Source organism: Narcine bancroftii, chromosome 6, assembly GCF_036971445.1.
Source record: "Narcine bancroftii isolate sNarBan1 chromosome 6, sNarBan1.hap1, whole genome shotgun sequence".
Taxonomy (NCBI): domain Eukaryota; kingdom Metazoa; phylum Chordata; class Chondrichthyes; order Torpediniformes; family Narcinidae; genus Narcine; species Narcine bancroftii.
The window spans coordinates 246,629,584-246,654,849 of record NC_091474.1 but is presented as its reverse complement, the minus strand read 5'-3'; the positions used below and the strand labels follow the sequence as shown (position 1 = coordinate 246,654,849).

Genomic DNA, 25,266 nt, shown 5'->3' with positions numbered 1-25,266 from the left:
GTGAGGGTGCAAGTGGAGGATTTCACGTGGTCACAGGTAGAGTTACCAAGGGGATGATTGCTGGGGAGGGAGGAATGGGCAAGGGACTCATGGAAGGAGTGGTCCCTGCAGAAGGCAGAGAGGGGAATCTATGTCTGGTGGTTGGATCATATAGGTGGTGGTGGAAATGGCAAAGTTCTGCTGGGGTGGTAGGTATCCTGACCTTGTTGTGCTTGGGGGTAGAGGGGCCAGGGCAGATATGCAAGTTATGGAGGTTATGCGGGTGAGTGCCGAGTTGATGATGGTGGAGGGAAAGCCACGTTGTTTGAAGGAGGACATTGTGATGGATTATATTATATTTTATATTGTATATAAATATGTTTTAAAAGGAGATAAATTGTGGCTGTTTTTTTAGAGTAGGTCACATACAAACATTTCAAAACAGGTCTCATTGAGAATGCTGGAACTCCACTGAAGCCAGACAGTCCAGGCTTCAGGTACCTTTGCAGAAACTTTGAAGGATGACTATAAGGACTTCACAAGTAGGTGTTAATTGGACATGCTGTGGAGTAATGGATTGTTGTTTTGGAAAGCAACAGATGAACAAACTTGGAAGATTAGATACGGAGCTGCAGTCTGTCTGAGTGAAATTTGCCGATCGAGAGGGTCATGTGGTTTTCCCTGAGTAAGAGAGAGAGAGAGAGAGAATTCAGTTCTACAGTTCAGCAACAGTAGCTGGGACTGGAACGGGACAAGCTGGCGAGCTTGTGGAAAAACCCCATTTTGAAGACAGGTTGTGAGTTCTTAGTTCCGCCTGGTCAATGCCCTTGTGGTCCATACAAGAGGAGATGGCTGGCTGCATAATGTTTCACTTGAAATAAGGGAAACAGAAAAGGAACTCTGTGGTGACCTGAAAGAAAGAGGTTATCATCTGGAAAACCCTGATGGGACAAGTTTCTTTGGCAAGACACTGACGTGGCTGATCAGAAGGAATCAGTTTGTGTCCAACGAGCACCAAATCTCTCTGAAAACCGACAAGAATTTTCCTGAGTGATAACCATTTCCCTTTCAAGCACCAAAGCCTGGTGAACTTCATAAATGTTAAATTCTTTGCACAGTATAAGAATTGGCTGCAACCAGTGAACTTGGAGGAGTGAGAAGTGAGATTGGAATGTGAACCAAAGACCTTTCCTCGAATTTACACACGTGTGTTTAGAATTAGAAGGGGGTTAAGTTGGGTGAGTTAAGTTAGTAGCGATAAGTTAAAGTGTGATCCTGTTTTCACATTTAAAGATCATTAAAAACAACTTTACTTGGTCTGGGTGAATATCTATTGCTGCTGGGTTTGGGGGTCCTCGGGCCCATCGCACCCTCTCTTATGGTCTGGAGTGGGGGGGGGGTCCTCGTCCAGGGGGGCAGCTGTTGGCGTTGAGCGAACGGACCGGAATCCGTCCAGGGACCCGAGTTCCGATGGAGGCCGAGTTCCGATGGAGGCCGAGTTCCGATGGAGGCCGAGTTCCGATGGAGGCCAGACCCGGCGAGGACCACGATGGCCCGTTCCCTGCCACCGCCTCTGGGCTCCCGGACCTTGGCGCCCTCCAGCCCACGGGCTCGCGCGCGCGCGCGCCGGCTTGCCGCCCCTCCCCCCGGGCCGTTGTGTGCGCGCGCGCCCCCCGCGCGCGGGGCCCACGCCGCGGCGCGGCCGCCATCTTGCCCGGGCGAGAACGGGCGGCGTCTGCTCACGATGAGCCTCCGCATTTATTTCTGCGGCAGCATCCGGGGCGGGCGGCAGGACGCGCTCATCTACTCCCGGATCATCCAGCACCTGCAGCGCTTCGGCCGCGTCCTCACCGAGCACGTCGGCCACCCGGACCTCGCCGGTACGGTGCCCCCTCCTACGGCACGGGGGGCACGGGGGGCACGGGCACGGTTCCCACCCAGTGGGGGGAACGGGATGGGACGGGGGGGACGGGATGGGACGGGGGGGACGGGATGGGACGGGGGGGACGGGATGGGACGGGGGGGACGGGATGGGACGGGGGGGACGGGATGGGACGGGGGGGACGGGATGGGACGGGGGGAGGGTGGCTCCCACCCACTGGACATGCTCTCTCCGTCTGGGTGAGGGTGCTCCCTCCCTTGGGGATGGACTAGGCCTTTGGGTGGGAGGAGATGGGCTCATTTGGGCTGCTACGGGTGGGGTATGGGGGAAGTATGTGTGGGGGGCAGGAGGGGTGGGGGGCAGGAGGGGTGGGGGGCAGGAGGGGTGGGGGGCAGGACGCGCTCATCTACTCCCGGATCATCCAGCACCTGCAGCGCTTCAGCCGCGTCCTCACCGAGCACGTCAGCCACCCGGACATCGCCGGTACGGTGCCCCCTCCTACGGCGCGGGGGGCACGGGGGGCACGGGCACGGTTCCCACCCACTGGGGGGGACGAGATGGGACGGGGGGAGGGTGGCTCCCACCCGCTGGGGACAGGACGGGGGGTGTGGCTCCCACCCACTGGACATGCTCTCTCCGTCTGGGTGAGGGTGCTCCCTCCCTTGGGGATGGACTAGGCCTTTGGGTGGGAGGAGATGGGCTCATTTGGGCTGGTACGGGTGGGGTATGGGGGGAAGTATGGGTGGGGGGCAGGAGGGGTGGGGATGGGGGCAGGAGGGGTGGGGATGGGGGCAGGAGGGGTGGGATTGGGGCAGTTAGTTTGGGGTGAAGATTCCTCAATAAGCCATGTTTGACACTTTTCAGTTAAGTGGAACCTGGTTATTATTGCACCCATGCATGAAGTCTTGCTGCAGCTTCCCAGATAAAACAGACTATAATACAGGTTAACCATAATTAAGATACCATGAAGGGACGTGGTAATATATGTTAAACGAAGGAAAATGAAAATAAATAATCACTTGGAAACTTCTCAATTCTTCAGTTGGGGCAGAGGGGCTGGCAGGTTTGTTTGCTGGGATTGAAACAGTTTGGGTGAACCCTGTCTCAGTTTTTGTTAATGAAGACAGATTTTGGTGTAAACTGTTTTCAGATTTCTTCTTCAAGTACAGTACAACTCCGATTATCCAAAATCGGATCTCCAACATCCTCAATTATCCGAAATTTAAAAAAAAAAAAATAATTTCAGGTTAAGCAGGATATCTGAAATTCTCATTTATCCAAATTTTTTTTGGAGCTGAACTGACCAGGGACCTCGGGCTCCCGGTACCGGCAGCAGTGATCCTGGTGCTCCTGAAACGGGTTTGTGACCCTCAGGCTCCCGGCATGAGTGGGGCCACTGTGAGGAAGTGTCAGTGATCGGCAGTGGCCAACATTTTTTTGGTGAGAATTAAACTTTATTTTAAATCTTAAAATGCCTTCACTTGTTGTATAAACGCTGTTACAGTGATTTGCTGTTGTTATTGGGCTGTTTTTAAAAAAACAATGAATAGTTCTCTGAAAAAACAGTTTATCCGAAATGGATCCGGTCCTGACCACTTCGAAGAAACGGAGTTGTACTGTACATACATGATACCACATAACCCTGAGAATCGTTTGCCTGTGGGTGAGGCAAAATTACCATTTACTTGTACTACCGAATATACGTACACATGTAAACAAACGAAGTGTAAACAAACTGCAATACATAGTAGGGAAACAAATCAATAAAGTCCAAAAGTAAAAGTTTTTCAATGAGCCTGATTGAGTTTGTTGTTGAGGAGTCTGATGATCAAGGGTAGCAGCTGTTCCTGAACCTGGTGGTGGTTGTCTTGTGACACCGATACCTCTTTCCTGATGGTAGCACGAAAACAGTGTTATGGGCCCAGAGGACCCCAAAACCCAGCAGCAATATTCATTCACCAAGACCAATGGTTACAAAAACAAAAGTTACTTATAATTTTCTTTAAACATAAAAATAGGAGAGGAGTCACGTGATGGAGTAGTGGCCGGTCAGGGAATTCCAGTTCTCCCGAAAAGTTAAAAAAAAACACAAAGCACAAAGGTACAAGATTAAAATTTATAATAAAGTAAAAGTAAAGGTGAGAAGAAAATGGCAGCGAAGAGAGAAAAGTCGAAAACAACGGGAAGAAAAGAGGAAGAAAGAATGTCGGAAGAAGAAGGTGAAGGCCTTACCTGTCCGAAGAGGCCCGCCGCGGAGAGAGAAGCCCGCTCCCTCAGGTCAGTGGAAGTCCTGGGCTCGGGACTACAAAAATGGCTCACAGAGCCGAGTAAAAGTGCGCAACCGCGCATGCGCATGAAAAAAAACACACTGATGGGAGGGGGGAACAGCTGCGGAGTCGATCTCCACAACTGAGAGAGACACCTGCTGCAGAACACAGACAATAACGACAACAAGAAAGAAGAGGGTAAAAAGGAAACAACAGATGGTCAACCCAGAGGAAGAAGAAGAAGAAGAACAGAAAGAAATGGAAGAAGAAGAGAAAGGCAAGACAATGGATGTATCTTTTTTTAAAGAATATATGGAATCAGTGAAAGAATGGCAATTACAAGAATTCAATGAGATAAAAAGTAGAATTAAGAATGCAGAAGAAAGAATGAATAAAATAGAAATGGCCATGTCAGAAATAGGAAAAAGAGTGGAAAATATGGAAGAATGAGAAACAATTGTAGAAATGGAAGACGAAAAAGAGAAATTAGAAGAATCTAATAAAAAAGTTAAAGAGGCACAGGAGCTGTTAGCTCAGAAGATAGATATAATAGAAAACTATAATAGAAGAAATAATATAAAGATAGTGGGCCTTAAGGAAGATGAAGAAGGCAAGAATATGAGAGAATTTATAAAAGATTGGATCCCCAGGGTCCTGGGAAGACCAGAATTACAGGAAGAAATGGAAATAGAGAGGGCACATAGAACTTTAGCCCCGAAACCACAACCGCAGCAAAAACCAAGGTCCATTTTAGTAAAATTTTTAAGATATACAACAAGAGAAAGTATATTGGAGAAAGCAATGAAGAAAGTAAGAGAGGACAAAAAGCCACTGAAATATAAAGGTCAAAAAAAAAATTTCTATCCAGACATAAGTTTTGAACTCCTGAAGAAGAGGAAGGAGTTCAATACAGCAAAAATGATCTTATGGAAAAAAGGATATAAATTTATGTTAAAGTACCCAACGGTACTTAAAATAGTTATTCCAGGGCAACAAAATAGACTATTCTCGGATCCAGAGGAAGCAAGGAAATTTGCAGAACAACTACAAAACAAGCAGAGAGATGAAGACATGTAATGAGAGTAAAAATGACCACGAACTCTATGTATGTGTGTAAAGGGGTATATGTGTGTATATATATTGTGTATACATGAATGTATCCGTATTTAGAGGAAAATATATAGAGTATAGACAAGAATTAATAAGGGAGGCAAAGGGAATAGAGGGAATAAGGAGGGAATTAAAAGAGTGACCTTTGTTACATATGAAAATTGAAATCTTTTCTGGGGGGGCTGGGTGGGGAGGAGTTACGGTCACTACAAAATCAGTTGACTTTTGCGAGTGAATTGGCAAATCCAAATGGAGAGGGGAGATGTGGTTGTCCGACAAGGGATAAAGGGCAACTCAGGAGGGGGAGGGGAGAATGGGGTTAAAGAAGTTTTAAATAGGAGAATAAGGAAAATGTTTGATGTTTTAGAAATGTTGTCTTATAAAGTGTTTAAAACAAGAAAGCAGAAATGGATAAGAAGGAAAGGTGATGATGGAGAAACGGAAAGGGAAGATAAACAGTATGAAATGGCTACGCTGAACTATATGACTTTAAATATTAACGGAATACATAACCAAATTAAAAGGAAGAAACTGCTAAATTTACTGAAAAAAGAAAAAATTGATATAGCATTTGTGCAAGAAACACATTTAACTGAATTGGAGCACAAGAAATTAAAGAGAGATTGGGTAGGACACGTAACAGCAGCGTCGTATAATTCAAAAGCAAGAGGAGTAGCTATATTAATTAGTAAAAATGTGCCAATTAAAATAGAAAAGGAAATAATAGATCCAGCAGGGAGATATGTAATGATAAAATGTCAGATATATTCGGAGTTTTGGAATCTACTCAATGTATATTCACCTAACGAAGAAGATCAAAAGTTTATGCAAGATATTTTTTTGAAGATAGCAGATACGCAAGGGAACATATTAATAGGAGGGGATTTCAACCTGAATTTGGATTCAAATATGGACAAAACTGGGAAAAAAATTAACAGAAAGAACAAAGTAACCAAATTTATAATTAAATCGATGGAAGAAATGCAACTTTTGGATATATGGAGGAAACAACACCCAAATGAAAAGGAATATTCATATTACTCTGGTAGACATAAAACATACTCAAGAATAGACCTATTTTTGTTATCAGCTCGTTTGCAAGATAGAATAAGAAAAACAGAATATAAAGCTAGAATATTATCAGACCATTCACCCTTAATATTGACAATAGAGATGGAGGACATCCCTCCAAGAATGTATAGATGGAGATTAAACTCCATGCTACTCAAAAGGCAGGATTTTAGATAATTCATTGAAAGACAAATTAAAATGTATTTTGAAATAAATACGGAATCAGTGAAAGATAAGTTTATACTATGGGATGCAATGAAAGCGTTCATTAGAGGGCAAATAATAAGTTATGTAACCAAGATGAAGAAGGACTATAATCAGGAAACAGAGCAGTTGAAAGGGAAATAGTAAATATAGAAAAAGAATTAACAATGAAGGAAGATACAACTAAAAGAAGAGAATTGGCAGATAAAAAAATAAAATATGAAACACTACAAACATATAAGGTGGAGAAGAACATAATGAAGACAAAACAGAAATATTATGAACTAGGGGAAAAACGCACAAAATTCTAGCATGGCAGCTTAAGACAGAACAAGCTAAGAAAATGGTATTGGCATCAAGGAAAAAAGACAAACAAATCACATATAATCCAAAGGAGATCAAGGAAAACTTTAGAGAATTCTATGAACAATTATACCAAGCTGAAAACGAAGGGAAAGAAGGGAAAATAGATGAATTTTTAACTAAAATTGAACTACCAAATTACAAAAAGAGGAACAAAATAAATTAACAGAACCATTTGAAATAGTAGGAATACAAGAGATAATTTAAAAAATTACCAAATAAAACACCAGGAGAGGATGGATTCCCAATAGAATTCTATAAAACATTTAAAGATTTATTAATTCCTCCCCTTAATTCCGCCCCGGACCGGGCGAAGGGTAGATGGCGGCGGCCCCGATCCGGGCAGAAGCAAGGGGGAGACGGCGGCCCCGGCCTCGGTCGAGTGGGGCAGGCGAAGGCCCCGATCCGGGCAGAGAGTGGGAGGCGGCGGCCCCAATCCAGGCACAGGGTGAACTGCGGCGGCCTCGACCCCGGTCCGGGCAGTATGGACCGATCTAGGAGGGGAGGCAGGCCCCTCCAGCCCGGGTAAGAAACCTGCATAGGAGAAGGCCACTCCGATATAAAACCTACGACCCAAGGACCTCGCTGCCACGTCCCAGCTTGCTTGGCCATGGCACACGAACCATGGGTGTAAAGGGTGGGGCCAGTACTGCGCGCACTGCACTCCACCTAAAAGCTCCTTTGCGCAGGCCCGAGGACAGGTCCACGTCCTCCCCCTCCACGTCCTCCCCCTCCACGTCCTCCCCCTCAAAAGATGCTCACAAACTCAAGCTAGCATGCTGGAACATCAGAACCATGCTAGACAAGGCTGACAGCCACCGACCTGAACGTCGGTCTGCCCTCATTGCACATGAACTCCTCAGACTTGACATCGACATAGCCGCTCTCAGTGAAGTCCGCCTGGCAGATGTAGGCAGCCTCCAAGAACGCGGCGCGGGCTACACACTCTACTGGTCTGGCAAGCCTTCGGATGAACGACGCCTATCTGGTGTAGGCTTCATGGTCAAGAGCTTCATTGCCTCCAAACTCGAAAACCTTCCGACAGGCCTCTCGGACCGAATCATGTCCATGCGACTCCCACTTCAAAACAAGCGTCACATCACCCTCATCAGTGTCTATGCTCCAACCCTCCAGGCGGAACCAGCAGAAAAGAACAAGTTCTACACCGACCTGCGCAACCTCATCCAACGTACCCCTACAGCCGACAAGGTTGTCATCCTGGGCGACTTCAACGCTCGTGTCGGCAAAGACTCAGAAACCTGGCCAGGAATCCTGGGCAAGCATGGCGTCGGCAAGTGCAACGACAATGGGCGCCTCCCGTTGGAGCTCTGCGCAGAACAGCGGCTTGTCATTACAAACACCCTTTTTCAGCAGAGGGACAGCCTTAAGACCACCTGGATGCATCCCCGATCCAAACACTGGCACCTCCTGGACTACATCCTGGTGCGAGAAAGTGACAAACGAGATGTGCTCCACACCAGGGTCATGCCTAGCGCGGAATGCCACACTGACCACCGGCTGGTTCGCTGCAAGCTCAACCTTCACTTCAAGCCAAAGCCCAGGAACAATAAAGCCCCCAGAAAGAGGTTCAATGTTGAAAACCTGCAGTCAGACGAAGCGAGAGGAAACTTCCAGGCAAACCTCAAAGCAAAGCTCGACGTTGCAACCCGCCTCACGGACCCGTCCCCTGAAACCCTCTGGGATCAGTTGAAGACTACCATACTGCAATCCACTGAAGAGGTACTGGGCTTCTCCTCCAGGAAAAACAAGGACTGGTTTGACGAAAGCAGCCAGGAAATCCAGGAGCTGCTGGCAAAGAAGCGAGCTGCCCACCAGGCTCACCTTACAAAGCCGTCCTGTCCAGAGAAGAAACAAGCCTTCCGTCGCGCATGCAGCCATCTTCAGCGCAAACTCCGGGAGATCCAAAATGAGTGGTGGACTAGCCTCGCCAAACGAACACAGCTCAGCGCGGACATTGGCGACTTCAGGGGTTTCTACGAGGCTCTAAAGGCTGTGTACGGCCCCTCACCCCAAGTCCAAAGCCCGCTGCGCAGCTCAGACGGCAAAGTCCTCCTCAGCGACAAGATCTCCATCCTCAACCGATGGTCAGAACACTTCCAATCTCTTTTCAGTGCCAACCGCTCAGTCCAAGATTCCGCCCTGCTCCAGCTCCCTCAACAGCCCCTAAGGCTAGAGCTGGATGAGGTTCCCACCCTGGATGAGACATATAAGGCAATCGAACAACTGAAAAGTGGCAAAGCAGCAGGTATGGATGGAATCCCCCCAGAAGTCTGGAAGGCTGGCGGCAAAACTCTGCATGCCAAACTGCATGAGTTTTTCAAGCTTTGTTGGGACCAAGGTAAACTGCCTCAGGATCTTCGTGATGCCACCATCATCACCCTGTACAAAAACAAAGGCGAGAAATCAGACTGCTCAAACTACAGGGGAATCACGTTGCTCTCCATTGCAGGCAAAATCTTCGCTAGGATTCTACTAAATAGAATAATACCTAGTGTCGCCGAGAATATTCTCCCAGAATCACAGTGCGGCTTTCGCACAAACAGAGGAACCACTGACGTGGTCTTTGCCCTCAGACAGCTCCAAGAAAAGTGCAGAGAACAAAACAAAGGACTCTACATCACCTTTGTTGACCTCACCAAAGCCTTCGACACGGTGAGCAGGAAAGGGCTTTGGCAAATACTAGAGCGCATCGGATGTCCCCCAAAGTTCCTCAACATGATTATCCAACTGCACGAAAACCAACAAGGTCGGGTCAGATACAGAAATGAGCTCTCTGAACCCTTCTCCATTAACAATGGCGTGAAGCAAGGCTGTGTTCTCGCACCAACCCTCTTTTCAATCTTCTTCAGCATGATGCTGAACCAAGCCATGAAAGACCCCAACAATGAAGACGCTGTTTACATCCGGTACCGCACGGATGGCAGTCTCTTCAATCTGAGGCGCCTGCAAGCTCACACCAAGACACAAGAGAAACTTGTCCGTGAACTACTCTTTGCAGATGATGCCGCTTTAGTTGCCCATTCAGAGCCAGCTCTTCAGCGCTTGACGTCCTGCTTTGCGGAAACTGCCAAAATGTTTGGCCTGGAAGTCAGCCTGAAGAAAACTGAGGTCCTCCATCAGCCAGCTCCCCACCATGACTACCAGCCCCCCCACATCTCCATCGGGCACACAAAACTCAAAACGGTCAACCAGTTTACCTATCTCGGCTGCACCATTTCATCAGATGCAAGGATCGACAATGAGATAGACAACAGACTCGCCAAGGCAAATAGCGCCTTTGGAAAACTACACAAAAGAGTCTGGAAAAACAACCAACTGAAAAACCTCACAAAGATAAGCGTATACAGAGCCGTTGTCATACCCACACTCCTGTTCGGCTCCGAATCATGGGTCCTCTACCGGCACCACCTACGGCTCCTAGAACGCTTCCACCAGCATTGTCTCCGCTCCATCCTCAACATCCATTGGAGCGCTCACACCCCTAACGTCGAAGTACTCGAGATGGCAGAGGTCGACAGCATCGAGTCCACGCTGCTGAAGATCCAGCTGCGCTGGATGGGTCACGTCTCCAGAATGGAGGACCATCGCCTTCCCAAGATCGTGTTATATGGCGAGCTCTCCACTGGCCACCGTGACAGAGGTGCACCAAAGAAAAGGTACAAGGACTGCCTAAAGAAATCTCTTGGTGCCTGCCACATTGACCACCGCCAGTGGGCTGATAACGCCTCAAACCGTGCATCTTGGCGCCTCACAGTTTGGCGGGCAGCAACCTCCTTTGAAGAAGACCGCAGAGCCCACCTCACTGACAAAAGGCAAAGGAGGAAGAACCCAACACCCAACCCCAACCAACCAATTTTCTCTTGCAACCGCTGCAATCGTGTCTGCCTGTCCCGCATCGGACTTGTCAGCCACAAACGAGCCTGCAGCTGACGTGGACTTTTTACCCCCTCCATAAATCTTCGTCCGCGAAGCCAAGCCAAAGAATTCCTCCCCTCCTGGAAGTAATCAACCAGATTGATAAAACACAAAGCTTACCAGATTCATGTAAAACAGCAATAATTACAGTAATACTAAAGACAGGGAAAGATCCACTCGCACCAGCGTCATATAGACCAATATCTTTACTTAACACAGATTATAAGATAATAGCTAAACTATTAGCAAACAGATTAGCAGAGTATGTACCGAAAATGGTAAATCTAGACCAAACTGGATTTATTAAAAAAAGACGCACAACAGACAATATTTTTAAATTTATTAACTTAATTCATGCAGTAGAAGGGAGTGAAGCGCCAACAGTAGCAGTTGCTTTAGACGCAGAGAAGGCCTTTGACAGAGTAGAATGGAATTATTTGTTCAAATTATTGCAAAAATTCAGTTTACCGGAGAAGTATATTAATTGGATTAAAGCATTATATAAGGGACCGTTAGCGAAAGTGACAATAAATGGATATATATCAAAGCAATTTAACTTAAGCAGGTCAACACGGCAGGGATGCCCACTATCACCCTTATTGTTCGCGTTAGCTATAGAACCTCTAGCAGAATTGATAAGAGCTGAAAATAATATAAAAGGAATAAAAATAAAAGACAAGGAATATAAAATCAGGTTATTAGCGGATGATGTTATAGTATACTTAACAGAACCAGAACTATCAATAAAAGAATTATATAAGAAATTGAAGGAATATGGAGAAGTGTCGGGTTACAAGATTAACGTAAATAAAAGTGAAGCAATGCCAATGAATAATGCGGATTTCTCAAAATTTAAGAAGGAATCACCATTCAGATGGCAAATGCAAGCAATACGATACCTAGGTATACAAATAAATAAAAATCTCGGCCATCTATATACACTCAATTATTATCCACTAATGAAAAAATCACAGGACGATTTAGAGCATTGGAAAGATTTACCATTAACACTAATAGGAAGGATAAACTGTATTAAAATGAACATTTTCCCAAGGATATTATACCTATTTCAGGCATTGCCAATACACTTGACATAGAAATTCTTCAAGGAGTTAAAGAAAATAATAAGGAAATTTTTATAGAAAGGGGGGGAAACCGAGGATAGCACTAGATAAATTAACAGAATGGTATAAACAAGGAGGCTTACAACTGCCAAACTTAAAAAATTATTATAAAGCCGCACAATTAAGATACCTATCAGATTTTTATCAAACAAGGGAAAAGCCAGATTGGACTAGATTAGAATTAGATAAAATAGGGGAAAAGATACCTGAACACATATTATATAAATGGGATGAAAAATTGGTACAACATAGAAGTTCTCCAGTATTACATCATCTACTCAATATTTGGAAAAAGATTCATGTTGAAAGGAATAAAACAAATTATCAATTACCAAAACTAATATTGAAGCAAAATAAGTTACTCCCTTTTACAATAGATAACCTTTCCTTTAAAGAATGGGAGAAAAATGGGATCAAAAGAATAGAAAATTATTTTTTAAGAAATAGATTATTATCCTTTGAACAAATGAAAGATAAATACAATATAACTCAAGATACAGTGCTGGCATTTTACCAATTGAGATCCTACTTGAAAGACAAATTAGGAAGCAGTGTGAGGTTACCAGAATGAAGTAACTTTGAATATGTGATTACAGATACAATGATAATCAAAAGATTTATAACAAATATGTATATGAAACGGCAAGAAAAGGAGAATGAGGAAACAAATGGTAAAACTAAACAAAAATGGGAACAAGATTTAAATATAAAGATAAAAAAGGAAACATGGGAGAAGTTATGTTCTGGAATGATGAGAAATACAATAAATACGAGGTTACGTATGATACAATATAACTGGATACACACGCTATACATTACACCTCAAAAGTTAAATAAATGGGACCCAACAGTATCTAATAGATGTTTTCGATGTAAAAAAGAAATGGGAACAACAATTCATGCATTCTGGACATGTGAGAAAGTAGAAAAATTTTGGGAAGATCTAAACCAAATATTAAATAAAATTACAGAAAACAATATACCAAAAAATCCAGAGATCTTCCTCCTAAGTAACATAAAAAACAAAGAATTTGGAATTGATTTGGATGGTGCACAAAAAAGATTTGTTAAGATAGCTCTAGCCGTAGCAAAAAAATGTATTATGTCAACCTGTAAATTGGAAGATAATTTGAAAATACAACAATGGTATATAGAAATGAATAAATGTATTCCATTAGAAAAAATAACATATAGTTTAAGAAATAATATTGAAAAATTTGAACAAATATGGGAGCCTTACATGAAACACAATAGAGAAAACCTACCGGGGACATTCACTACCTAAATTAACGAAAGGAGAAGAAAATGAAAAGCATTGACTCAGTGGAATTTCTTGTTTATTTTTATTGAATGACAACATTGTTTGACTGGTTTAATGTATCCTAGATTTTGTACTTTAAATGGACGGGTGGGGAGGTAGGGAGGGTTGGATGGGAGGAGGGGGGTGGGAGAAAATGGCACTGTATATATTTGAAAAGGAAAACGTATGTATCATGGTCAATGTGGTTTATGGTGTGAAAAATAAAAAAATAAATAAAAACATAAAAACAGGATCAAACTTTAACTTGTTACTATTAACTTAACCTAACAACCCTCTTCTCATTCTAAGCGCACGTGTACATAAGGAGTATAAGTTCAGAAAAGTTATTTGATTCACAGTCCAATTTCACTCCTCCAAAAGTCAGTGGTATCAGGCAATTCTTATACTGTGCACAGAATTTAACCTTTATGTATTATCACCAAGCTCTGGTGATTAAAGGGTTACTGCTCAGGAAGGTTCTTGTTGGTTTCAGAGAGAGATTAGTTGCTCGTTAGACACACACAAACTGATTTCCTCTGATCAGTCACTTCAGTGTCTTGCTGAAGAAACTTGCCCATCAGGGTTTTCCAAATGATAACCTCTTCTGCAGTTCCCCATAGAGTTCCTCTTCTTTCCTTTATTTCAGGTGAAACTCTAGCCAGCCATTTCCTCTTGTATAGACCACAAGGGCTTTCAACAGAGTGAACTCAGAACTCAACCCATCCTCAAGATGGGGTTTCAACAAGCTGCCAGCTTGCCAATGCTGCAGAAACTAGATCTCTCTCTCTCTCTCTCTCTCTCTCTCTCTCTCTCTCTCCTTGCAAAACCACATGACCTTCTTGGAATACCAAACTGCATCCAGACAGATTGCAGCACTGGACCCAAACTTCTGAGTCCGTTCATTTTTTGCTTTTTAAAACAATAATCCATTTCCACTTTCTTTTGAAATTTTTTAGCAAAGCAGCCTCCTTGTTTTATTGTCTTTGCAAAGGTTCCCGGTGCCTGCATGACTCCCTTTCAGCAAAGCTCTTGTATTTTAAATGAAATCTGTTTTGTGAAGTGTTTGTGTCCTACAATACTCCCACAGTCTATTTCCTTCAAAAACATATCTATATACAATATAAAATATGATATAATCCATCACAACAGAGCATATACTGGGTTCATGGATCCTTGATGATTGCTGCTGCTGTCTGATGGCAGTGTCCCCTGTCGATATTCTCAGTGGTGGAAAGGGTTTTGTCTAGGGCTATGTCCAGTACCTTTTGGAGGGCTTTACACTCAAGGGTATTGGTGTTCCCCATACCATTCTGTGGTGCTGCTGGTCAGCACACTTTCCACCACGCCTCTAGAAATTTGCCAGGTTTCTGGTGTCATACCAAACCTCTGCAAATTCCTGTGGAAGTAGAGGTGCTTTCTTCACGACGCCATTGGTGTGTTGGGTCCAGGAAAGATCCTCTGAGATAGTGACTCCCAAGAACTTAAATTTCCTCCAACTCTAATCCCCCACTGATCACTGATTTGTGTGTTTATCCAGGCAATCGTCCATTAAGACAGACTGCCTTCAGTAAGGTGGAGCCCAGAAAATAGAGTAGGGATTTCCAAACAATAGCCCAGAACAACATTTCTCGGGTATGGCGGGACAGGTGAGGAACTCGAGGGAAGCTTCAGAGGTGTCAAACTAGCTCTCATTTGATGACACAACCCATTTTGTGAAGATTGCACCCTTTTTCTAATTACATTGTTTTATCTGCAAACAGAGAAGCTGGATGGACTCAGCAGGACACAAATTATCCGTGGAGAGAAAGGAACAGTCAACATGTTGGATTGGGACCCTAATTTTTGGGAAAAGCAGTCCTGACCCATTTCTCTCCAAGATATTCCTGACCTGCCAAGTCCCTGCAAATTTGCTCATGGTTGTAGTGTCTTTGTGCTTTTCACCTTGTGATTCGATCTGTCGACCATCTGCTTGTCGTGTTTCATACTGGGTGGTGATGTGGTGATGCGATGGTTGACTGACGTTCAGGCCCATTGTTGAGCCTCTCCTTGCTCTCAGCTACATGTCATAATTTATTCCCCATCTGTTTTACCCACAGGTGAGGGTGGACTGGAAGTTGATGATAAATATATCCATGACAGAGATTTGCAATGGCTGCAGGAGGCTGATGGTGAGTCTGAAAGGCTGCACTGCATTCGCCTGAAGAGAGTAACACTGTGGCAATGTCACAGCTCTAAAACTATGCACCATCTGCACTATTTGGACTGATAGTCCAAGGTGCTATGATTTGGGAGTGGGATATATTCCACTTTTCTATAGTTAAAAGGTGGTAGAGATCCAGTGAGTAACAAAACACGGGGCTCATTCACTCCGTGAGCGAACGTATTTCAGATTCAACTCAATCAAGGTCTCTGCTCTTTTTAGAAGAAACTCCTCCTTAAGCACACCCTCCCCACCACCAGTTTAAATTCTATATGGAAGATTTTGGAGGATCACGAACTCATGTGGCATTGAGTAAAGCTGGTCATTACCTCAATGCCACTTTTTATTCCTTCATATCAAAAATCAACTACTTGGCTCTGGTCAGTGATTAAATCCACCTCAGAAAATTCTAGAGTCACTGTCCTCTGGATTGGAGAATATTTTTCTTGTCTCTGTGTTCCCAATAGCTATTCTCCGACCTTTACTTTCTGATTACTGGTGTCATACATCTAAGCCCAGAAATAATTTGTTTTTGAGACGATGTCTGCACTTTCCAAAATCCACCATAAAGATCCGCCTGCTTAATCTCTCTTAGCAGGACAAACATGTGCTACGGCAGAATATCTTTTGGAAGAGAGAGGCACTGTTGTTGAAGCATTCTCACGAGACTTCTGTTCCACAAGAGCTGCTTGGATAATGATCAAGTCCTTTTGTAACAAATGCCAACATACCATTTGTCTTTTTGTTTGCTGTACATGTAGTAATCGCGTAAAAGGAAATCCAGGTTCCTCTGACAAGTAATGCCATTGTCTCTCACCAATTTAAAAATGATTTCTCCATTTTATTGTTATTTCTAAGGTGGACGAACCAATGAAATAGCATTTTCTCAACCTTCAATTTACTCTGCCACACCCATGATGTGTTGAATGTGGAAGGTGATGGGTGAAATTACATCATGAAATTTCTTTCTCAACAGTTATTGTGGCAGAGGTCACTCAACCTTCCTTGGGTGTCGGTTATGAAATTGGAAGAGCAGCGTCCATGAATAAGAAGATACTTTGCCTGTTCCAAAAACCATCAAAATATGGTGGGTATTTCTAATGCAAATAGAAAATCTTCAAACAAACTTGGGGCCTGAGCCCCTTCACTCTGTTTATATAAAAAAAAACCAAGCCCATTGTTAAAGTTACAAGTTTATCAGTTGTTCACTTTCCCACCTTCTTGCTTTAGACGCAATAGTTCGCCCCTTCCTTGAAGGGAATGCAGCTCCCCATCGAACTCAGTACAGGCCATTTGGCAAACACTGCTGTCCAACCCATATAAACATATTCTAGTATCAGTCTAACCCTTCCTAACCTCACAGCCCCAACCCCTCTTTTTATTACATTCATGTGCCTGTTTTAAAAGTCTACTAATACTATACTAGCCTCCACCACCACCCATGGCAATGTATTCCAGACACCCATCACTTTCTGTGTTTAAAAAAAACTTTTCCGAACTCACCTTAAACAAATGTTCTCTGGTATTGGCCATTGCTGCCCAGGGTAAAAGGCGCTGGCTGTCAACCCTATCTATATCTCTCAATCTTGTACACCTCTATTAAATCACCTCTCATCATCCGTTGATCAACCTTGCTTCATAAGATTCATTCTCCAATCCAGGCAACATCCCAGTAAATCACTCTGCCCTCCCTCTAAAGCTTCTAAATCCTTCCTGTAATGGGGTGTCTGGAACTGAACATAATACTCCCAAGTGTGATCTCACCAGAGTTTTATAGAGCTGCAAAATTACCTCATGGCTCTTGAACTGAATATTCAAGATTAGTTTATGTAATAAAACAGAAAATGTGATATTATACAAAATTTCCTTTAGTCTGCCCTAAGGCAGACAAAGAGTTGTCATTAGTGTTGTCCAACACCCCTTACAGTAAGAGAATGAGAAGCAAAAGGGACTAACTTCAGAGTCACTGGTTTGCCTCCAGTGCTCCCGTAGCTGCACTGACCTCTGTTCTATTTGTCGGCAACTAAGCTCTAAATCCAAGCCTCTGATAGAAGCAGTAATTCTTCAGCGCCTGATGCCCTTTGTGACCCCTTCTTGCCCTCAGCACCCTCTCAAATTCTGTATCTGATACCTGATTCCCATGAACAAGTCTCCAGCAGCCTGTTTGGATGCTTCAGCCACTGAGCCCCAAGCTGGTTTGCTGCTGTGATCATCGCCTCCTTTGCTTCTCCCCATTTCTGGTGCCCTTTGCCGGAGTGCTGACCCCCCCACCCAGAGTCTGCAACCCCTCAAGGCTGCTGCCAACACAGGTGCCATCTTCTTGGGCACAGACCCCCACGGTTGCAGGATTTTAAATAAAAACAGACTGTTCCTTTTACCGGTTGTTTAAAGCCCATACAGAGCCACTGGCATTAGAACTGGGCTGTTGGACCCTGTAGAGGAGCACTGAATCTCTGGTCCCCACTCTATCCGGGTCTGTGCCAGCAGTGCCACGATTTCACCCTTACTTTTCCCCGACTCTTGAAGACCAGTATACCAGATTACCAGACGCTTTCTTAGCTATCTTGTACAGAAACCAGAGCACAGTGACCAGAACTGAACACATCTGTAACATGTCCTCCCACCTTCCATACACAATACTCTGACTACTGAAGGCCCTTTTGACCACTCTATGGTCCTGTGACCACTATTACGGTGTTAAATCAGAGGTTTGTTCATTCTCTTTTTATGCTACTGTAACACCCATCACACTCAGCAAAGTTCAAATCTACGCTTTATTTGTTCTGCATGAAGCTGTCACAGTTGAGTGTAGGAAACTGAACAGTTTGCCACTCAAGACCCAAGTGTGCCTCAAATGTATCACGACAGATATTTATACACAGTAGCCCTTTTTACACAGCATTTGAAAGCTGGGTTAAATCTGTCTTTCGGACACTGTGAGAACATTGAAGGCAGATTGTGGGGGTCTAGACTTAACCCAGCTTTGATCGGCCAAGGAAGGTAGTCTCGGGTGGAGCATATTGATGCAAGACCAGTCTAAAATAATTGACCCGTGATGCCAGGTCGAAACAGCAAGGGAAGATGACGTCGCAATGTTGAATCCAGAAAAGATTCAGTCATAGGTGCACAGAGAGTAGAGCAGGGAACACTACTAGGTGTGTAGTGTGCTAATGTTGGCACTGCTTGCGTGAATCAGATGCAGTGGGTTTGTAATCACACGTAGCTTTTATTAACAGACGGTTTGTAGAAGAGTGTGGCAAAATGTTAAGCAGTACACAATTACTGCTTCTAAGTCTTACGGTCTTATAAGAGTGTACTAAAGGAGTGTTGAGTACAATTCCTATTGCCATAAACATTCAGTGTCTTGCAAGTCAACCATACAGCAGCTTAACTGTCAACATCACCAAGCATTAGCCTGCCCTTGCAACTGCCGACTGAAGTTAGCAGGTAAAGCATATCTCCTGTGTTTGTTCAGATTACAATTTGATTATCATATCAACAATTAAACATTTACAGACACTTAATAAACTGGCATGTATTTGTTTGTAGATAGCTACAGTTGGTATAATGAAAACTATTCTGTTACCTCAATCTCGGCAGTCCTAACTATTTTTGGGTTTGAATGTCTAAAATCAACAGAATTAAATAGTCAACCGTTCATGAACTGTGTGTGTTTTACTTCTGTAACATTTTCCTATGCTCCTTTATAAACTGTGCATGTGTTTTACTTCCGTAACATTTTCCCACGCTCCTTTATAAACTGTGCATGTGTTTTATTCCCGTTAACATCTTCCCACACTCTTCTATAATTTTGTGTTAATAAAAGCAAACGTGTGATTGAAAACCCTCGTGTCCAGACCCACCGAATCAGATTCTTCGCTTCACACAACGTCACACTAGGCACTGACATTGCTGTAGCATGTCCTGCCTCTTTTGCTTCAGGAAGCCGGCTTGCTGTGTGAAAGGACTCACGGAGCTGGCTTTTTTTTCTGTTCTGTGTGAACAAGCAAGCTGGCTTCCAGAGACGGGTTATGCATATGGCAATATCATGGTTTTTCAGTGTAAAAAGGGCTAGTGACCAGTGTTACCTTTAAGAGTCAGCAGGTACATCCAGTTGAAACGACGTCCGTGCAAGGCCATTAAAGGTGTTTCCCTTCCTCGAGAAGCAGTTAACTGACGTTTCTCCTCTTCGGCATCCCAATTGCATGTGTCATTCGTTGCACGATTGTAGCCCTACATCCCTCCCATTCTGTGTCACTTACACCCAAGTTAGACTTCAAGAAAGGCAACACCTCAACATTTTTATGCATTAAATTCCATTCAAAATTCTTTTATTGTCATGTCATAGTGCAATATTATCCAGGATTTGCTTTTGTCTGCCCTAAAAATTGCTTGAACCATCTCCTACAGTCAGAGAAAGAAGCAAAAGAGAGTCCCCAAGTGTCCATGGATTCACCTCCAGTGCTTCCACAGCCCCCGCATTCACACAGAGTCCAATCCAAACCATAGGCACCCCAAGCTCCAGATACGAACCTCCAACACAATCAGGAAACCTCAGTGCCCTTGGCACAGTCTCGCATCGTGGTTCCAGTACCTGGTACCCCTTCACCTGCCCACCTTCCCAACCGATCAAAATCCTCTTGCTGTTTCTGGCCATTGTCTACAATACCAGACACGTTCATGTCATCCACAAACTTGCTAATCATGCCAAGTACGTTTTCATCTAAGTCGCTGATGACAAACAGCAAGAGACCCAGCACCAAACCCTGTCTCCAGTCCCAGAAACAACCTTCCTTCATCACCCCTCTGCTTTCTACTCTGAAGCCAATTTTCTGTCCCTTCTGCTCTTTTGGATCCCATGTGATCTTCCAGAGGAACCTTCAGTGCGAAACCTGACCTTGTGTCTTGCTGAAATCCATATCTACAACTTTGCCCTTGTCTACCTTCTTGGTCACGTGTTCAAAAAACACACAGTGAGATATATCCCCACTTACAAAACAGTACTGATTATTCCTAATGAGCCCTTGTCCATTTAAGGGCATCTATATCTTCTCTCTCCAAATATTCTCTAATAACTTACTAACGTTTTAGCCTCACTGGCTTTTTCCTGCAGCCCTTCTTGAATAGAGGCACATTTGCCACCCTCCAGTTTTCTGGCACCTCACCTGCTCTTCATTGATGTAGTTGGGTGGTATAGGCTTGTGGGTCTGTTACCATGCTGCGTATCTAAATTTAAAATTTAATGATGAATCCTAAATCTCAAGTCATGGCACCTGCAGTTTCCTCTAAAGCTTCCCACAGTGTCCTCAGATTCATCTGATCAGGCCTTGGTGTGGAAGAAAGTAAGAAACCTCGGGAGAGGCTAACATAAAGAGCAGGCTAATGTGCAAGGTTAAGAAAGAGGCTGTATTGGATCTTCTAAATCTCCCAGGTTATTCGAGGAAGTGAAGGAAGAGATTGCTGGGAGGGGGTTTGCTGATGACCTTTGCTGCCTCCCTGGCCACAGGAGAGGTACGAGAAGATTGGAAAATGGCAAATGTAGTCCTCTTGTTTAAGAAAGGTAAGATAGAGGTTCCTGGGAATCGTAGACCAGTGAGTCTTCTGTGGAAAGTGGGGAAACTACAAGAGATGATATTTGGGGATAGGAATTATGAGCATTTGGAGAAGCATAAACTTCTAAGGGGATAGCATGGTTTTGTGAGGGGTAGCTTGTGCCTCATGAGCCTAATTGAGTTTTTTGAGAAGGTGTCAAAAGAAATTGATGAAGGAAAGGAGGTGGATGTGTGTATGGATTTTAGTAACACGTTTCTCAAGGTCCATTGAGAAAGTCACAAGGCATGGGAACCATGGAACTTTGGCTGGCGTTCCAAAGGGATCTGTTCTGGGATTCCTTCTTTTTGTGATTTTTATAAATGACATGGATGAAGAGATAGTCGGTTAGGTTGCAGATGATTGGAAGAATTGTGGATAGCATAGGTAGTTGCAGGTTACAACAGGATGTTGACGGTGCAGAGTTGGGTGGAGAAGAGCAGACAAAGTTCAATCAGGGTAAGTGTGAAGTGATGCACTTCATTTGGTCAAACTTGAGGGTGGTGAATGTGGTCAATGGCAGGATTCTTAAGTGGAGGAACGGAGGGATCTAGTGGTCTAGGTGGATGGATTGCCAAAGGTTGCTGTGCTCATCGATAGGGTGGTTAAGAAGGCATAGGGCTGACATTAGTCAGGGGATTCAGTTCAAGAGTTGAGAGGTAATGAATGGTACCTCCATAAAACTCTGGTTGGACCACACTTGGAATATTGTGTTCAGTTCTGGTCGGCTGCTTTGCAGAGGGGACAGAGCAGATTTACCTGGATTGGAGAAAGTTTCATATGAAGGAAGGTTGACAGAGTGACAAAGGATGAGAGGTGAATTAATTGAGGTCTATCAGATTATTAGGGATGGTCAGCCAGCAACTTTTCCTTGGAGAAACAATAGCAGGGGCATCTGTTTAAGGTGAGGGGACGAAAGTTTAGGGGAGATGCCAGGGGTAAGATTTATTTTACTCGAGTGGTGGGTGCTTGGAATGCATTGCTGGGGGTGGTGATGAAAACTGGTACAATATGGTCATTCAAAAGACTCAGGCACATGGATGTCAGAAAAATAAAGGGTTGTGCGTGTGAGGGAAGGATTAGATTGTGGTGGAGTTGGTTTCCAGAGGTTGTCACAGAGTACAGAGGCCTATACTGTGCTGTAATGTGTGTTCTATAATAGATATACGACACATTTTGGCAGAGAACGAGGAGAAATGAAGACATTGACACATTCTGAAAGGTGGTCAAAATCAGAAGGGCCAGGGCTCCCTTCTATATCGTGCTTTCAAAGTGGTGAGACATTTTGGAATCAAATGGAACCACCATCCCGAGTTCTATAAATAGAAGCAGAGTGCATCAAACCAGGCATAGTGTAACAACACTGATTTACCACAGGTTACAAACAAACAAAATACTCACTCGTTTCTTTCACCACAGTATCAAGTCGACCTTCTTTTTAATTATTCCCTAGTCATGACACTGCATTCTTCAACTCCCCAAACACCACCCAGCCAAACTCCTCTGACCATCTTATGGGCTCGCTGCTGCATGGGAGATCCTGACACTCTCCCTCTCCTGCTGCTGTGTATGAGATTCAACACCCGTACTCAAGCTTACACACACTCCTGCGCATCGTATCGCGTACATCATCTGCAGCAGCCAACACTGCTCCCGACGAAGGCAAGTACACTACCACAACAATAGAACAGACCTTGAAACATCTCAGAGCACAGGAGTGCCATTTTGGTCAGATCACTGAACAAGGTAGAGGTACTTGAGAAGGTTAAGGCAAGATTTACTAGAATCACCAAGGCTGACTGGATGGAGAAGTTGTCTCCGTGGAGCAAAAGAATTGAGAGATTTTTGGGAAGTTAATTGCAACTGACGTTAGTGAGTGTCCCGAGGTGGTGGTGAATACGAGGGGAAAAGCGGACGCATCGAGTGGCACGCATTTGATGATGTAAAGAAGTCCTCTCCCTGGAACACGAAAGCACAGAAACAGGCCCTTCTAATCTGTGCCAAACTTATTTTTCCTAGTCCTACTGACCTTGTACCTGTTCAAATTCTGCTTAAATGTTAAAATTGAGCCCGCATTCACCACTTCAGCTGACAGCTCATTCCACACTCCCACCTCTCTCTGTGTGAAGAAGTTCCCCTTCATTTTCACCCTTTTCACCTTTAACCTGTCTTCTAGTTTGCATTGCAACTGCTTTACAGGGAAGTGGGGGGGTATAAACAGTCCTAGAGGCTATAGTGAATAAAAGGTTGAGAGTAACTGATTACCTGTCATAATTTGTTACACCTCTGAAATCTCCCCTCATTCTTCCAGGGAATAAAGTCCTAACTTGTACCTCGGTGCCTCAAGATCCAGCATCTTTGCACTTTTTCAGTCTTATTGATAACATTCCTGTTGTTGGGTGACCAAAACTTCTGTGGATTTTTTTTTAAAACAAAGGGATTGGTTCAACAGTCTTCTTCCCAAGATACCACAGACTGGTGGGGGGGGGGGATTAGTTTCTCTGCCATAGATACCATGATTGTAGCTTTTAACCAAGCTCTTATCAACGATATGCCACTTTCAAATTGGAGTGAAAATGTGGAAAAATGTCCAGGTGTATTTAGTTCACGGGAGTTGGAGAAAGCCACTGCAACACAATGCCATCCCATTTGTTCTGCTCTGTCATCAGTGATGGGGACTTTGCATCACTTGTGGTCTTCAAGGGATTTACATTGACCAGCTCTCCTGACAGCCTTGCCCTGAACTCTCTCGTTTTCGAACATCTCCCACGTTGTGCCTTAACCTGCTAAGCCTTTTCCTATCAACCAGCTGCTTATGTGGTGGCATATTAAATGTGGCCAAATCCTCCCTTTGTGGAAACATCTAGGCCTTTGGCCCAGCTCATCCATGCTGACCAAGTTGGCACACTGGGCTAGTCCCATTTATCTGCATTTGGTGTACATCCATAACAATAGCATCTGGGGGATGTGCATGGAGAAAGCTTCCGTGATTGGATTTATGTTCTGTAAGATGTGCCACAAAAGGTACAAATAAAATTCCAGAAGGTGACATGTGATTTATTAAACAATTTGTTTCCTAGTTCTTTCTGCAATGATTCGAGGGGCAGCGAATGGAACAAACATCCACGTGAAAGATTACTCGGTGGAGAAAGTGGAAAGTATTCTACAACAATATTTTGAGCAGCAGCTCTAGGCATGGCTAAAATTATTGCCTACTGCATTACTAAAAGGGGGTTTTCATAGTATATCAATCATGTTAACTGGTGCTTTGTACTTGTGTACACAGAAATGCATTCGAATTAAAGTACAAGATCTCTGGAGGAGAATTTGTTTTGGTAAAATTAAAAATATATGATAGCCCCTCTTATTTTCATCCCTGTACAGCCTGTGAACAAAACTGGATAGCACACATTAACAATCTAACCAGACTCTAGGAATCCTGCAGTCCCAAACTGAGAGTAGTCGAATGAAGTATTACTGATTCAAAATTGTTTGCTCAAAAATTAAATGGAGTCATTGGGATCACGAAGGCAAAGATGGATTGTCAGCACAAAGTAAGGCAAGGCTTAATTATACAATTTGTCTGCAGTATATCCCCAAACATTTAACTGAAATATTACTTCTGTAACACAAGCAAAAATGGGACGGGTTGAGATGAGTAGCTCATTGGTTTGGGGATCAAGACTTGGAACTAAGGTGCAAGACTCAACAAATCCATGTTCAACAAGATTTGTATTTGGCCTTTAGAAGAGGTATGGCAGCAAACCAATTGCCTATTGTCCTGCAGGATTTGATATCAAGTTTGGAAATTAAACTCAATCCAGGATACTCAAGTGAACATAAAACGGCAGATGACATCATTGCGTAAAGATCGCGCGCTTTTCTGTAAATTGACTCTGCCTTTACTTACTGTTGACCATTCTGAGTTGGAATCAGCCGAAACATCTTTGAAGAAAACTTGGTGAAACATCACAAATAATAAATGACAAATGACAAACATCACAAATACTGCAACTCTGTGTTTACGTAAGAGGCCTGAGGGATTCGGCATTTGGAGCAACATCTGAAGTCACTGCAGTTTTCTCCTTTGGCCAGCATGGTTGGCATAGCGGTTAGCGCAATGCCTTTACGCAGCAGTGATTGGGACAAAGGTTCAAATCCCACCCTATCTGTAAAGAGTTTGTACATTGTACGTTCTCCCCATGTCTGTGTGGGTTTTCCCTGGGGGCTCCAGTTTCGTC

General features: G+C 43.9%; 1 protein-coding gene across 3 annotated transcripts; it reads left to right on the top strand.

The window, feature by feature from the left end:
* Nucleotides 1–1,496: 1,496 nt before the first annotated feature.
* LOC138737222 (5-hydroxymethyl-dUMP N-hydrolase-like) lies at nt 1,497–24,345 on the top strand. Of its 3 annotated transcripts, none has more exons than XM_069887906.1 (4): nt 1,497–1,859; nt 15,333–15,404; nt 16,413–16,523; nt 24,106–24,345. In XM_069887906.1, exons 1-4 carry the CDS (start codon nt 1,529–1,531, stop codon nt 24,216–24,218), a joined length of 627 nt encoding a protein of 208 aa, XP_069744007.1. In that variant the 5' UTR covers nt 1,497–1,528; the 3' UTR covers nt 24,219–24,345. The 3 variants fall into 3 exon arrangements, with proteins under 3 accessions (XP_069744007.1, XP_069744005.1, XP_069744006.1); XM_069887904.1 differs by lacking the exon at nt 24,106–24,345 and adding an exon at nt 22,479–23,538; XM_069887905.1 differs by lacking the exons at nt 15,333–15,404; nt 24,106–24,345 and adding an exon at nt 22,479–23,538.
* Nucleotides 24,346–25,266: the final 921 nt, after the last annotated feature.

Bases quoted from the DNA above. Each gene is read 5' to 3' on its own strand.
- LOC138737222 (XM_069887904.1), top strand. From the start codon at position 1,529: ATGGCCCGTTCCCTGCCACCGCCTCTGGGCTCCCGGACCTTGGCGCCC. The intron at 15,405-16,412 runs GTGAGTCTGAAA...CTTTCTCAACAG, and splicing joins ATGGCTGCAGGAGGCTGATG to TTATTGTGGCAGAGGTCACT. The intron at 16,524-22,478 runs GTGGGTATTTCT...ATTATTCCCTAG, and splicing joins CCAAAAACCATCAAAATATG to TCATGACACTGCATTCTTCA.